Source organism: Varanus komodoensis, unplaced genomic scaffold (genome assembly GCF_004798865.1).
Source record: "Varanus komodoensis strain SLA01 unplaced genomic scaffold, ASM479886v1 scaffold5, whole genome shotgun sequence".
In the NCBI taxonomy this organism is placed as follows: Eukaryota; Metazoa; Chordata; class Lepidosauria; order Squamata; family Varanidae; genus Varanus; species Varanus komodoensis.
This window is the reverse complement of record NW_025336087.1, coordinates 1,261,904-1,277,628: the sequence shown is the minus strand read 5'-3', so window position 1 is coordinate 1,277,628 and position 15,725 is coordinate 1,261,904. Positions and strand designations below refer to the sequence as shown.

Here is a 15,725-nt window from a genome sequence, read left to right as displayed (position 1 = left end):
CAATTGGAGAAAATATATACTCTTTAAAAAGGGTGCAATTGATGCATGCCTTTTGGGAGATGCTAATGAAAATATGCATAAGTTTTCATGAAAAAAGAAAAACAAAGCTTGCGATGTGATACAGACATGAGCTGGGACAGCCTGTGAGATGGAACTCCAAAAGCTTTGACAAGCTCAATTCATCCTGATTTGCTCCTCCCCATCATCCAGAAACTACAGGGCAGCAGACATGTTATCAGAAACCGGCCAGCACACTCACATTATGCCCTTGTTTGTCCATCTGCACTGGCTGCCAGTGCATTTCCAGCCTAATTCGCAGTGCTCGCATTAACATTTAGAGCTCTGAACAGCTTGGGTCAGGATTGGCTGAAGAGCGATCTCTTTCCATATATACCTGTTCAGCCCAGAAGAACATCTCCAGTGATCCTTCTCTGGGGGTCCCAGCCAAGGAGGTGGCTACTAGGAGGAGAGGTTTTTCCTGTCCAGGAATTGGCTGTGGAATGAGCTTTCCAAGGAGGCTTGCCTGGCATCTCCTGGCGTTCTTTTCTTCTTATTTAGTTTTCTACATTGCTGTTTTGAAGCTGTTAGGGTGCAAATGCTATGCCCGATGCAAGGTGCTACAGCAGCAATTTCCACTGCCACTGTGCCTTACATGCACCTCACAGGTATTTTTCTCTAGACTACCACGTCCAGACATCTAAACTGAGTGCTAGGGAATGGGAGGTAAGGCCCACTGGAATACGCATAAGGCCCTATTTCCCACTCTAAGCCTAGCTGCAACTTCAGGAAGGGCAGCTGTTATTTCCATGCTTAGCGGGCGATGGGGGGATTGGCCTTTGGAGTCATGGCTCTGAGGTCACAGTCTCTCAGAACTGGGCTCCCAAAGAATCCTATGGCGTTACAGATGACATCAGAGGGCCATAGGATTGAAAGCTTTTATTTGGGGTTTAATTTTGATACTCTAGTTTTAAACGTGTACATCTTCTATCTTCTTGTGTGGTTTTAATCTCTGTGAACCACTCAGAAAATGTCAGCTATTGCACTGTATAAAAAGCTAACAAATAAATAAGTAAACTGCTTTTTGTTCACTTCTTGCTGTTTAATGGTTAAACAAATGAATACCCAGTAGGCAGATTATACTAAGGAACCTGGAAGCTTCCAAGAACACAATCATGTGACAGCAACTTAGGCAAGCCCATATTTGCTAGCTGCTCAATGTATATGTGGACACACTCTCTTGTGTAGAGAGTGCGCTTGCTCTTGATGGGAATATGTAGCTGCTATGTTGACGGCTTCCCAAGTGCCAGCGCAAAGCTATGTTGGAAGTGGTTTCTATGCATCACAATCCCTTTGGGGATCTGCTCAATTCCATTGGTGACCCAACAGAATAACTAGACCTGGAATCTACAGTCATGTGCCCAACCACATTTTTGTATTGTGAAGGCAGTTGATGAAAACACACATGGTTGAAGAATGGCAACTCAGGTCTATAGAAATTTCTAGCTAATCACACCCTTGATCAGGAAAAAAAAAAGATGTGTGCTTGCACAGCTGACATTGGGCTGATTCATACAGTTGGCAGCCAGCCATGCAATGACCTTTGGGAGCATGGGAGCTACTGGCAGGATCACGGCCAGGATTATGCAGAAACGCTGATAGTGGGATTTGAGGCAGGCATCATCACCCACAGCTGCTGGAATTAAAGTGATCACAGCAGCCCTGTAGTTTTAGACGTATTGAACACATACGTCATGGCAGCTACGCATCCCACCCTGTATGGGGAGATGCCAGTTCTTGCATTCAACATTTCCCAGACATGTGAAACTCTTCCCATAGCCGTTATACAATGTGCAGTAAGCACATTTTATTACAGAAAGACTCAAGTTCCTTTTTGGTTGCTGAAATACCTGCACATTGCATGGCTACTTGCACTTGTATGAACTAAACTAGAGAAAATACAGAATGATAGCAACAGTTTTGACTCACCTGAAAATAATTTCTCCTGCACCTACATGCTAGTTGTTTCCAACTCTGGGACCGGTGCTCATCTCCATTTGTAAGCCAAAGAGCCAGCGTTGTCGAAAGAGTACGTAGTCATGTGGTAGGCATGAATGAACACCAAGGTACACGGAATGCTGTAACCTTTCCCACCAAAGTGGTACCGATTTATCTACTCACACAGGCATGCTTTCGAATCACTAGGTAGCCAAGAGCTGGGACGAAGCAGTGGGTGCTCACCCCATTGCGCGGATCCAATCTGCCAACCTTTTGATCAACAGCCCAGTGGCTCAATGGTTTAACTTACTGTGCCAGCCGTGTCCCTCCACCTTATATTAGGCAAATGCAAATCATCAAATAACCATTCTCACCTAACCTTCACCATCAGCTACTACATGCTAAATGGAGTGATGCAAAAGGTCTTGTTTCATTTATTAAAGCCTACCATGATTTATTTGTGTAATTGAAGTTGCAGTGTGCATAACCCTCTGCTTTCAGCCCAACGTCATGCAGCTGCTGCCACATGTAGGATTGTGCTTTTTGTGCAGCACGGTTGGTGAACCACATGCAGATTAGAGGAAATCCATGAAACTGGTGCTAGCAAGCTGCATGGCCCGTTGGCCACGTGCAACAATTCAACAGCCACTGTGCACCCAAAGATCTATAAATTGGTATTTAGAAATTTGGCCAATATATCTGGCCAATACACTGCAAAGTTTGGAAGGAAGACAGAGTTAATATGCTTTTTGTGCCTATTTCAGAGAGCAGAAGACACACATACACCTTATAAGCCCAGTCGAAAGCTTCCCATAGTTATTTAGACAGAGAAACTAAACACGCATTGCTGCAAGCAGATAAGTGGCTGCATGTCTTCTGTTATCTGAGAAGCCAAGATGATGTGAGGTATTGGACTTAGTTTAGCCATACTCCAGTCCAGAATATCAAACTCGCCTGCCTAGTCTGAGTGTATCAGCGTCATTCAGCAGAGGTACTTACTTTTTATCTGCCTGGCCTAGAAGGAATTAAAGTGCTATCCCGTGTTTCTGTTCATTGGGATGAATCTGCTATTCTATTGACATATGCTACAGATTTAATTTAATGCCGTGGTTCAGATGTCTCTTTTGATAAATTGCAGTGAAAATCTATGCTAAGAAGAGTTGAGCTGTTTCAATATTTATGGAGTTTAAGATGCAGGGATAGGAAAGGAAACATACTAATTGAAACAGCATTTGTGTATATCCTTGCTGTGAATGTTTCTGAAGCTGGTTGGTTGCTTGTCTTAAATATTAAGAGGCTTTCAGTAAGTTTTGTACAGATCCATTTTAATTCTAGCTTTTTATTACATTGATCCAGAAAATCCTCCATTCTGCCCACAACATACTCCATAATGATAAGGTATGATGCTTTAGAACTGAGCCACCCTCATTTCCTTTCTTTTCTTATATTTTAGGCATATTGGCAATTACATCTGTGGAAATTGGAGTTGTGGCAGTCAAATCCATTAACAGCAACTATTATTTAGCCATGAACAAAAATGGAAAAGTCTACGGATCCGTAAGTATATTTCATTTCCTTAATCCTAGCTTCTGCTGTCCACATGTGCCTGGCCTCACGTATTCGGTAAGACTTAATGCTGAGCAAAGAAATTTAGGGGATTCAACCACGAGAGAATCTGTTTTCTAACTTTCAGAAATTATTGGTTTATCCCTTTTCCTGCCTGATGCCTCATTCCAAGCCTGACCACTGTCCCTTCCAATTTTGCGATGTGAACACTGACAGTGGCTGGGTTCAGGCAATACCACAAGGGCTGAGAACAGGTTGAGCATGGGTTGTTGCACCATGGGCTGTTCTTGAAACATGGGTTCTCTGGATGCTGTCTGAATGAGGAGATGTTCTTTTCATGGGTCAAAGCCATATGGAACCCACGGTCTCAAGCGGGAGTCTTTCCCAGTCTGATCTGGAGAATAACAGGAATTGAACCTGGGAATTGAATTATACAGACAAAGCATCCATTGTGCGATGGCCCTACTTTAACTATGAAGTAGCTTTATAGTCACATAAATAGGGCAGACTATTTATGTAACTATTCTGGTAATATCTACTCTCTGGGTCTTGGGCAGAGATCTTTCCTATCACCCGATCTCTCTGACTGAACATGGGTTGTCATGTTGGCTGAACGCAGCTGACCTGGCAAGCCATGGCTTTTTAACCAAAAATGAAAGAACCTTGCTCTGTTGTTGACTTGTGAACTGTAGTTTGTTCACCACAGTTTGCTATCACAGCTGGGTTCAGACAGCATGATACCCATGTTTCAGTGACAACCCATAGTTCAACAGCAACCTAGCTCAAACCGTATTCAACCCATGAGTGTGAGTTGTTATGCTTTCTGAACCCAGTCACTAACTGAGATGCCGGCAAGGCAGCCTGAGTTTTCTGCACCCGCATGCAATCGGAACACTCGACCACTAGCTAGATTCCTAATCCCTTCAAACCCTAACCCCTTTCCCCTTCTGTAGGGAAAGCCCCACCAGGGGTACCTCCCATGAGTTCTTGGAGGCAGTGGTCTTTCTCCAAGGCCAGCTCCTCCTGGGAAAACAAGTCTTAATTTTTTCAGAAAATGTTCTATGTTTGCTGCCTGATTAAAGCAAAAACATAACCACATATAAACATCAGGGATGTCTATAAAAATAAATTTTGGTCTTTCAGAAGCTTTACTTACCTTACCCAAATGGGTGTCTTTCAGATGTGTTGGCCTGCTAGAATGATGGGAATTGCAGTCCAAGTCATCTGCAGGGCACCAGGGAAGGCTCAGCTACTCAGTCTACAAAAGTTATTATATTCTAAATAAAATTGAAGTGCAGCTGTAGTGTGTGTGTGTGTGTGTGCCAGTGCGTGTGTAAATTCTCAGGGGTATGTTTAATATTCCTGCAGTTTTCTTTTTACCATTTTGCTAAGCTTCCTCTGGTATTTCTAGCTTTTTTACATTTGTTGTAAATTTGGTTTTAAATTCTCTATGGCAATCATTTCATGATGTTTTTATTGCTGTCTGTATTTTATATTGTATTTTATGTGCTGTTGTAAACCACCCAGAGAGCTTCAGCTGTTGTGCAGCATAGAAAAAAATAAAATAATATTTTGCTTTGTTTTCTTGAGGATAACAGCATAACCACATAATATGCAGCAGTCAGTCTGAGAGTGCTTCTATGGTCTGTTTCAGGAACCACATTAAATATTGGAGACCCCCTCCTGAAACTGTAGACATTTCTGTGCCCATGGGAGGGGGAAGCTAGTGCTGTGTTCCTGCCCCTGCTTCTCCCAATGCCTTGCAGCCATCACTGCTTTTGCCACTACCTTCTGAGCCTATCAGATGACCTTGTAGAGGTTGCAAAGGGGGTGGTGTTGTAAGTGGGGGAAGGCAAGGGAAAGATCCTATGGCCTCTCCACCAGCCATTCTCATCTACTGCCCATAGGTGAGCTGAATGGGCTCAGAGACTCAGATAGTAGCTTCCTTTTTAGGAGAGAAAGTAAAACTCCTTCTGTTGTTCCTGCTTCCTCTGTGCAGCAGCCTGGCAGGGTGGAGGATTTTCACAAACTTCTGAGATTAATTTGGATTAATTTGGATTTGGGGTCAAACTTCACAGAGCTTGCCGAATTAAGGAAAAACATAGCTGGATTTGAATCATTCCAATTAGCAACAAAACCTAATAAAAGAAAACCACGATCTAACACAACATGGGGCACTCTTAAGTCCCTTGCTTTTCCTGTGAGTTGGATTTTGTCGTGTGACATTCATTCATCGCCTCCACTTTTCAGTGTTACAGATGATTCAATGCATGATACATTGGACATTTTCTCTTTAATTGTTCCAGCCATGTCCCATTTTGTCTTTGTATTAACTTCTGTGAACTTCCATTTATATACCATTTTAAAAGGTTATACTGATCTTTATGTTTTCTCAGGCTGTTAACAAGGCCCAACACCAAAGGAGTTTTGCTTGGTGGGAATGTGAGATGGGACCACTTTTGTGGCAAGAATTTCCATCCAGAGATGGCTGCCCTGGTCCCATCACGGCCTTCCTGCTTAAGCATGCAGTGAAAATGGGCCTGCTTTCCGTGTTTGATGGTTTTCATTCTGCTCCTTCTGATTTTACGGTTTTCATTTGCATTTCCATGCTTGTGGTTCCTTTTTTGTGTTATATAAACCCTACTGGGGCCCTTGTGAGGGATTTATATATACCAGGGCCTCTTGTAAGGCATACAAAACAGTATTAAAAAGCTATTATGACTCATTCTCATTAAACTTATGGAGCCATCCTGTGGTCCCTGGAGGAGCACCCAGAGACTATAGGATAGAGTCCCATTTTGAGGCCATAAAACTGTGACCTCAGGAGAGATAATCTAGATCAGAGTCCTCCTCTGTTGCCTTTGCACACCCACCGTGGAAAGCCCTGCAATGGCTGTTCAAGGAATGAGCAAAGAAGAGTTTCAGTAACAGGAGAAGCTGGGAGCCACAGTATTCTACCACTTCTTCTCTTATCCCTACCCATCACTGCTAGGTGAGCTGCACAGGCTTAGAAGTCCTTCTAACTGATTGGGGTTCTTTTAGGAAGGGCAGGAAGTGAAATTGTCTCTTTCGTTCCTTTCACCCTGCTAGCATAAGCTAAAAGGGGAGCTCTGATCTTGGATCCCTCTATTTATCAAAAGTAATATTCTAGAGATTTGCAGTCTTAATGTGTTATATTATCAAGTTATTCAGTTATGCTCTGGCCCTACAAACTAGGCATTGGCTCATAACATACTTTTATGCCCACCTTTTGACTTACTATGTCAGCTCTCAAAAACCTAAAGTTTGCTGCCCTTAAAACAATGCCAAAGCACCCACTGTTTATACAAAACAATCTTATCAGAGACTCTTCTTTCACCTTCTGGTTGGCTCAGTAGAGAATCCCTGCCTACAAAATAGGGCTTTGAAAATGTGTGTTTTTCCTGAGGTCATCATATCCAGAACCGCAACAACAGAGGGATCCACACTGTCATAATCTACTACGGATGTTTGAAATTGAGATCAAAATAACAATGTGTAAAACATTTTCTCCCATTGGTTCTGGTAGAAGGAACATTTTGTACTCTAGCACCAAACTCATGATTAACATGGGTTCTATTTGAAAGCTTTCCAGAATGTACTGGTCAGAACTTTCATTCCAAAAATGACCTTCCGTGGTTGGACTCAGATCAGTGTGGTCTAACAGTCTGGCTTTTATATGTAGATGGGTATGAAAGTAGCCTCAATATATATTTTCCCAAGAAACACTGTGTCACTATTTTTGAATATGACAGGAGCCATCTGCGGGATTCATTTGTTTGCTTGCTTCTGTACCTCCCATAGCCAAAGTTCTCTGAATTGAGACCCCGTAGAGCTGTCCTGAAGCATGACCCATGTGTCCCCATTCTTCCAAAAGCAAAGTGAAGCCAGAGCAGATTCTGATTTCAAAAGATCAAAAAAGGAAGTAAATGGAATAAAAATAACTTATTTTGGATTCATACATTTGCTATGTGCAATCAAAAATGAAGAGGGGCTGTGCCAGGTAGACCTCCTGCTCAATCCATGGCTGAATTGATCAGCAAATGCCCTGTGATGCAAACAAGATCTCAAAGCCAAACCATACACGATGCTGAACAAATCATTAGAAAGCACATCAGTAGGTTTATTTTTCAAAGAATAGATTCAATAGCAGCTGTAGTTGGATGGTTGTTTTTGGGACTTCAGCTAGCATTACTTCAGGAATTCCAGAACAAACTAACCTAATCTGTACCTCTCAGTTATCAGGACTTGGCTATACAGTTAATTTCACACTTCTTTTAATGTTGCATCACAACTACATGAGAAAGAAAGAAAGAAAGAAAGAAAGAAAGAAAGAAAGAAAGAAAGAATTTTTGAGCTAAAGAGGCAACCTTTTATCACTATTATAATTTGCAGATTAATTCTAACAAGGAATATCTGTGGATGAGGTGAATACATGGAAAAGGGACAAGGACCAGAAATGAAGTGCTCCATTCATGACTAACTGGAGCACAGAAGGAGAGCCAGTGTGGTGCAGTGGTTAAGAGCACAGGACTGGGACTCACACAATCTGGGTTCTAGTCCCCACTCGGCCATGGAGCCACCTGGGTGACTTTGGGCCAGTCACAGACTCTCAGCCCAACCTACCTCACAGGGTTGTTGTGGGGATAAGATGGAGAGTAGGAGGAGGAGAATGATATAAGCCACTTTGAGTTTGTTATAAGAAAAAGCAGGATATACATCTAATAAATTAAATACGATTTCACCTTTCCATCCCAAGCCACAATTCCAAGAAAAATCCGCACCACCACTCCCACCATGTCCCACTTCAGAACCTGCTCACCTTCTCCTCTGGTGCTATTCTCTCCATGATTCCCATGTTAGGTAGGTTCATAGCACTTTCCCCCCCTTTTCCTGTTTTCCTAAAGGAAACGTTAATGGTACAGTAAGCTGCCACATATTGTGGGAGGGGAGGGTATTCTCTCCCTTCTCCTCTTTTAGCTCTTCCATCTGCTTCAGAGGGTTTTCCAGCATTCCAGAGCAGATTTTGAGAGTGCTCAGGGGCTTTTGGAGAGCAGGGAAATCACCCCCTACCTGATTACACTGATAGAACTGTTTCTATCAGCAGAACAACATTACTGAGTATAATGCATAGATGTAGCATTAGGGGCATGCCTTGTAAGAAACAAAAATCTTGTTGACAAAACTGGTTAGCCAATATAATTCTAATAGTAGAATGTGGGACTCACTTTGAGATATCAAGGAAACTTAGAATAAGGTCAATATAAGCAAACTACTAAATGTTGTATAACTTGTAAGAATTGAATTCCCAGAGAGATGCCAAAATGCGGCCTGTGCCGATGAGGCACACATTTGCATAAGTACGCAGAGAGCCAACGCTTACGTTGTTTTCTGTGCATGAATACTAGTTCAGCATGAACAGCCCCTATGCCATACCACCATTGCCTGAAATGGAAATGGCAAGATAATGTTCATTCTAACATGACCTTTCCTTGCAAACAACCTTCATCCTGAGAAATCTGAAACCTAGCATTAGTCATATTTGGGGTGACTTTGTTACCCCGGACAAAGCTGCCCCTGGCAAGGCAAAGAATGCATACAAGGGGCATATGTTTGACTGAATGTTTTCCTGAGAAAGTTAGAATCAACATAAGAATGGAATTCAAGTTTCAGCTAGTACAGGTAATTTAAGACCTGATCTTTATTGGAACAATGCATAACAATAAAAACTGCATAACAATTCTTCTCCTTTGAGCTGCATAATACTAGTTTGTCCTGCAAAATTCAAATCAGCATAAAAAGCCTTTTCCTCTATGTTTTACCTGCAACTCTTGTCTTTCAGAAAAGACTAGGATGACCTGTGGTTAACCTCCATTTGTGCCTTTATTTGGGGTCCAAAAGTATCCCATAAAAGCTTTTCTTATGCAAATTTGGGACAATTTTATCCCAGGCATGTTTTGGCAAATATATAGAAAACTGTAACAGGCAGAAGAGTGATATTTTTTTACTGCCCTAAATTTGGCAATGCCCTAGAAAGTCAAGAGTGTTGGTCTATGTTGTGTAAATTGCACAACAAAATGTAAGAGACGGGTTGTCTAGGCACTCCATGATTCAGGATGATTAAAGGTGCAGTTTGGGAAGCAGATGCAATGCTCTGATAGCAAATCTCATGTAATACCCATTTTGAAAGAATGTGCAAGTTACCAAATTATTTTTAATGCTTTCTTTTCTCTGCATTCTGATCTTGTATCTCTGTGTTTCACTTTTCAACAGAGAGAGTTTAACAATGACTGTAAACTGAAGGAGAGAATAGAAGAAAATGGATACAATACGTATGCATCATCCTTTTGGAAAAGTAACGGAAGGCAAATGTTTGTGGCCTTGAACGGAAGAGGAAACCCCAGGAAAGGATACAAAACCAGGAGGAAAAACACCACAGCTCATTTTCTCCCAATTGTAGTCGAGCCTCAGATGAAGGACCTGTTCTATTGATAGCAGTTGAACCAAAGATCATTTGTCAGGAATACTTGGTAATCCTCTTGAAGAGGAAGGGCAGAAACAGTGCAGACATCTGCTTGATTGAAAAGAGGGGGTAAGCCTTTGAAGGTTTTGTACTGTCTGCTGGCACATGAAGTACTTCTAATTAGTTCTGTGTCATATCTTATAATCAAGACACAAGATGGATCAAATGAGATGGGAGCGCTTTCCAGTGTGAACAAATTATTATTATTTTTATATTTTATCTTGCTGGTAGAACTTAAAGGACAGGAGACAATGTATGGAATGATGTTCGGCGAAAGTTATTTATGGAATACTAACTCATATCAAAGACCTTCATTGCTCATTCAAGCCTAATGATCCAATGAACAGTTGGGCACGCAAACATTTACTGGAAGCACATGGATCATGTGCAGAAATAAAGAAGATTCTGGAATGGTCTCATGGAAGAAATGAATAGGATTAAGAAATATAAGCACATTAGAGTAAAACTGTTCTAACAAAATAAATAGTATGATTCCTACCCCCTTGTATGCTAACGCCATGCCTTTGTTTTTCTCCCTAAGTTATTTATTTAATAGGATGTTAAATATCTTTCTTCTCCATTTTGTGTGTGTGTGGGGGGGCATTTTTGTTTGAAGGATTTTCTCAGATGCTTCCTGTTTTGTAATTATTCTTTTATTTTTCTCAGTATTTTATACAAGATTGACCAAATCAGATGTTGAAGTCTCACACAGACATCAAAAAGCAGAGAATGCATAAGGTTTAAAGAACATAAGGCTGTGATTTGTGTAAAATCTTGTCCCCTCCCCCCCTTTCCCCCTCTTGAAACTGGGATTCTTTTAAAAAAATTTTTTGCACTTAAAATCAATAGGATCAGATATGCATGGGGATTTCAACATGAACTGTGACTTGCTTTATCAGCATTCTTGATGGCCTTTCCCCACACACACAGGAATAAACTTCCCATGATGCATCATCTGAAAAGTCTTGCTGCTGTTTTGATATGGACAGAGTTGAACTGATACTCAAATGTGTGGTCATCTCCAGCTTATTTCAGTTAAATGCAACAAACCCATGCTTCCAAGCGTATCTTATACTGGTGGGATCATATTGTTTCAGAACAAAGCTGAATTAAATCTGCAGTGTTAACATGAATGCTCCACCACCACCTGCTAAGTAAGACCCAAAAGAACTAAATGCTTCCATTTTTCTGATTCTGGTCAAATAACTTCAAATTAGCTATGGCGTATTTCAATTTGTGTTGAAAACTGTAACCTTGACCTGAAAACCCTTTAGCTTTAATTTGCAACAATTTCAAGTGTTACATAGGAGCTGAGGGAATGATTTCCCCAAACGTTGGCCTATACATCTTTCAAATAAATAAATAAGAATAAAATTATATTCCACTGTCACATCCAGACCTGGAACTTTTACATTTCCACCTGGACAAATGTATGTGTTTCCTATTGGGTCCAGCTTACAAGTCTCACTGTGGAGAACATAAGTACATCCCCACAAAGAACACACGTCTGGATACACCCTATATAGTGTCCCTATATAGTGTTTGGGAATTCCCTAAAGCTCTTCATAGTAACAGCTCAGGCTGAAGTACAAGTACCATTGTTGCTACATGGCAGACTTGGCACTAGATTGCACTACAACCCTACAGTTACAACTGAGAACATTTGCAGAAGATACTGGACTGGGCTAAGCATCAGATACATGTATTTCCCATCGCACGAGCACATTGAACAACAAACGCATGCTTGCACCCGTCAGAGCTAAAGATGTCTGGGGAGTGGTCAGCCGACAAAGTTTTGATGCAAAATGAGCAACACCTTCTAAAAACACCAGGGTTCTACTAGCTAAAGCAAGGGTTGTTTTTCTGCTAAAGCAGCACTAGCTGGAAGTCTTAGTTTTGCTTCTCAGACAGGATAAAGCAAGAGTACTCTATCTGCTTTATACCTTTGGAATGTTTTATCTTTTCCCCTATTTCACTGGAAAGGATTTTTGTAATTTAAAAAAAAAACACGATAGCAATATAATGTACACTACACAGATGGGAGTTCTATAATCTGATAAGAGACAGTGCCTGCTCCATTTTGCTTAACTGATTATGCCTTAACATGAAGGAATGGCAAAGCTTATTCTCAGCTGTTTCAGAAATAAACAGAATAGTGAAATCACATGTAGTTTATATAAACAGCAGATCATGTAATAAAACTATTCCTGGACAGTAGTAGGGATGGGAAACAAGTTCATTCAATGTTTTCAATTCATTCATACAGAAACCAAAAACTTGATTATCCTTTGAGATTTTCACATCTTTGCAATCGACTTCTCCAGTCAAAGAATAAATCCAAACATGTATATTAAAGTAATGTACATACTTATCAGTGAAAATAGCAATCACAACACATGATATCAAGAAAAAGTGTTCCTATTAGGCAAAATCACATTTAAAATACATGTATCAGGAATAAAGCAGAGAAGTTTTCATACAAATTTCCACGCAATTTTTAGACTTATATATTTTTAAGTATTTGATCACACTGAACTTAAAACTCAAAAATGGGACACTGAAAATGCTTCTTCTGTGGAATTCAGACTATATGTGAGCACTTGCCAGCATTTAAAAAAAAATTCTGTTTAGAAAATTCTAAATGCCAGGGAGACAGGTTCTGCCTACAATCACCCCTCTTGGCTTTTAATGCACAGGGGTTGTTTGCTTTTTTCCATAGGAGAGTGTTCAGACAAGCAATTTCCTATCTATGGTCTGAGGCAGAAGAGTCCGGAAACAGTTTTACAACATGATCTGCTGTCCGTGTAAAGTTAGGCATGAGGCCCAGTAGAAACGAAACGATGCCTTCTGTCTTCCTGAGATGAATGTTTTATGACCCCCTCACAGGCAAGGTAGACACGCTCTGCCGTGCCGTCATGGCTCACTCCAGCTCTATCTAGAATAATCACACTGGAGGAACAGATGTACTCTGAAGTCAGTGGCTTGAGGTTCACAGCCACTATTACTCTTTTGTGTATATAACCTTCGAGAGCCAATCTAAAAGCAACATCTTTCTTCATTTATCACAGTATATACAATGGCTCCAAAATGCAATATTGGCACATTTTAAAGAGAGCGCTCCTATTTTCACAGCTTACACTGAATAAATGCAGTCTTAAGTTAAACATACTATCAACTTTGTTCAATCTGAAGGAAGAAAACCTATATTGTTTTTGTTTTGCTTTTTTTCCTCTTTAACATTAGAAAGCTGTGGATAGTTCATCAGTATAACCATAATGAGATTCATTTTGTTAGCGCAAGTTAAGTAGAAAACTGTACATCAAACCAACATGTACCACTCTCTTCACATTGTATTCCACTAAATAAATAAATAAATGAGTATGTCTTCTTTGCAGTGTCTGTAGCCGGAAACAGAAGTAGTTGTGTTGATTTTAATTTTGTTCAAAATACTTTAAGGGATTGTATTGATGCTGCAGATTTGCCTCTGATCTTTTTTGTCACAACAGAAATATATTTGGAAATATAATGGTTTGGAAATAGTACTTTGGTACAGCAATGTTGCAAATTAGATCCCTTTTAAAAAATGCACCTCCATGTAACTTCTACAAAACAGATTTTGTGATCTGTTTTAATTTATTTGAATCCCTACAAAACCCCATAGAATTCACAAGCGCTTCATAGTCAGGCTTGTGAAGAAAGGAAAAAGGAATGAATATCCTTTTTCACAGCATGGGAGAGATTGGTTGTGCCCTGAAAGTGTGCTGTACTACAACTCCCACCATCCCCAGCTGGTTCCCCAGTTACTCTGCTGGCTGGTGATGAAAGGAAACGTGGCTTGCTGAGTTTGCAGGGCTCCAGGCTGAGCTAGCAGAACCCAGCTGCTCATCTTGCCATACACACCCAACCTCTCTTTCATCTGGGTGCAAGGATTGCTCCAGGTTGCTTGAGAGGAAGGCCAGGAGGGCTCTGCTGAACTTGATGTCAGGTCTGCTTTGCTTGTTGTTTGCCCAATCTTTCCTCCTCAAAGAACAGAATATTCAGACTGTATTTGCTAACCCATGAATAAATCAATAAGGCCTGATTTCACCTAAGAGGACATGATCTGCTAAGGTGTTCTCCTGCGCTAGCCCTACTGCGCTGTGTGGGAGAATCATTCTTGTGCAGCTCCCTTCATTTCATCAGAGCATGGCCAGGAGAGCATTCCAGTCAGTTCGGTCCAGTGACATGGAAGATGCAATGCGATGGGATATGGATAACATATATTGTTAATTTTTCTTGTGGATGAACAAAATGTTTTTTAAAATCATGTAAAACTACCAACCATGGGTTTTTCAGTGTTGAAAACAAATACGGTGTCTTGAGACTGAATAGCAAAATGCTTGTTGTCATATTAGGAAGGAACTTTCCTTGTGTTGCATTTGTTTTGTTTTGTTTTGTTTTTTCAAAGTGATAATTGCATCTGACAAGGCATGATGGACCACCCGCAACAAAAATTAAATGTTTCGTTGGCAAATAAAGGATTGGATGACCACTCTTCTTAACAGCATCTATGGCACAAATAAGGTTCTCATGTCACAAAACCGTTAGCATTGCTTTGGGGTCCGGCAGGGGAGGGGGATTTATAAACATTCATAATTATGGGATTTCAGAATGCTTAGAAAAGCTTCTTGCAAAAACCTACTGCTGCTCACAGAGGCTGAAAGTGAAAAATATAACCCCCACCCACCCACCTGACTGAGGGTAAACAGAGGTGGGCTAAAGGGGGGGGGGGACTGAAAGAATTTCCTACACTTCCAAAACTTTTTATCCCCCCCACCCCCAAAACCCATCTGATGGTTCACTGGAGAAGGAAACCTCCATATTCAATTTGAATGTTGCTCTAGGTGAACTCTGAAAACAATTCTGGCATGTGCAGACAGTAAAATCCCTGATAAATGTTTATTTTTTAAAAATGAAACTATTTTGGCTTCCATTTGAAATGCCTCAGATGCTTCACTTGAGCGAGAAACAATTACATCTGTTTCACATGTTGTTTTAAGTGGAATTTTGCTGAAAGCATTCATGGCAGGAGGGCTTGCTGCCATTTTGGTAAAACCTGAGGTTTTATATAAAACCAGCCTCCCCACAACCTCTAAGCTGGCACACTGCAGATGTTTTGCAGATGCAAAGCCCATCGTCCCCAGCCAACAGGCTCTGCAACTGGAGCAATGGGATTTGGAGTCCAAAACACCCGGAGGGCATCCTGTTGGGAAACACTGATACAAACAGACAAAAGCTGCGAAAGGCCCTGCGCAACCGACATGCCTTGGTCCCTGTTGTGGCAAAATTATGCTGCGATTGGGCTTCCCAGGGCAGGCTCCTCTGCCAGCACTCAGGCATGACCCAAAGGACCTTCTTGGGCATAATACTGACCAAAATGAATCTGAGCTCCTGCGCAGCTCCCATTCATTTCAAAAGGGGTCATGCCAGAAAGTCCCTGGGTAGCTGTGCTTTATTTTTCTGTCTCAGTCATAAATATGAGACAGTCTAAAGAAAAGAAAAGCAGATTATTGTCCTGCTCATGTTTTTTTGTAATGGAAAAAATAAGACTGAACAACATGTATATTTAAATAATAAAAACTAA

The 15,725-nt window shown here is 41.0% G+C and overlaps 1 protein-coding gene across 1 annotated transcript in view; it reads left to right on the top strand.

Moving 5' to 3' along the window:
* Positions 1 to 13,487, top strand: part of FGF10 (fibroblast growth factor 10) — a 93,735-nt gene extending 80,248 nt beyond the window's left edge. Inside the window, exons 2-3 of the mRNA XM_044446349.1 lie at positions 3,449 to 3,552; positions 9,853 to 13,487. Of these exons, the coding sequence (XP_044302284.1) occupies positions 3,449 to 3,552; positions 9,853 to 10,071 (323 nt within the window). The 3' untranslated portion in view covers positions 10,072 to 13,487. The remainder of the gene's footprint in view (positions 1 to 3,448; positions 3,553 to 9,852) is intronic.
* The last annotated feature ends 2,238 nt before the right edge of the window (positions 13,488 to 15,725 follow it).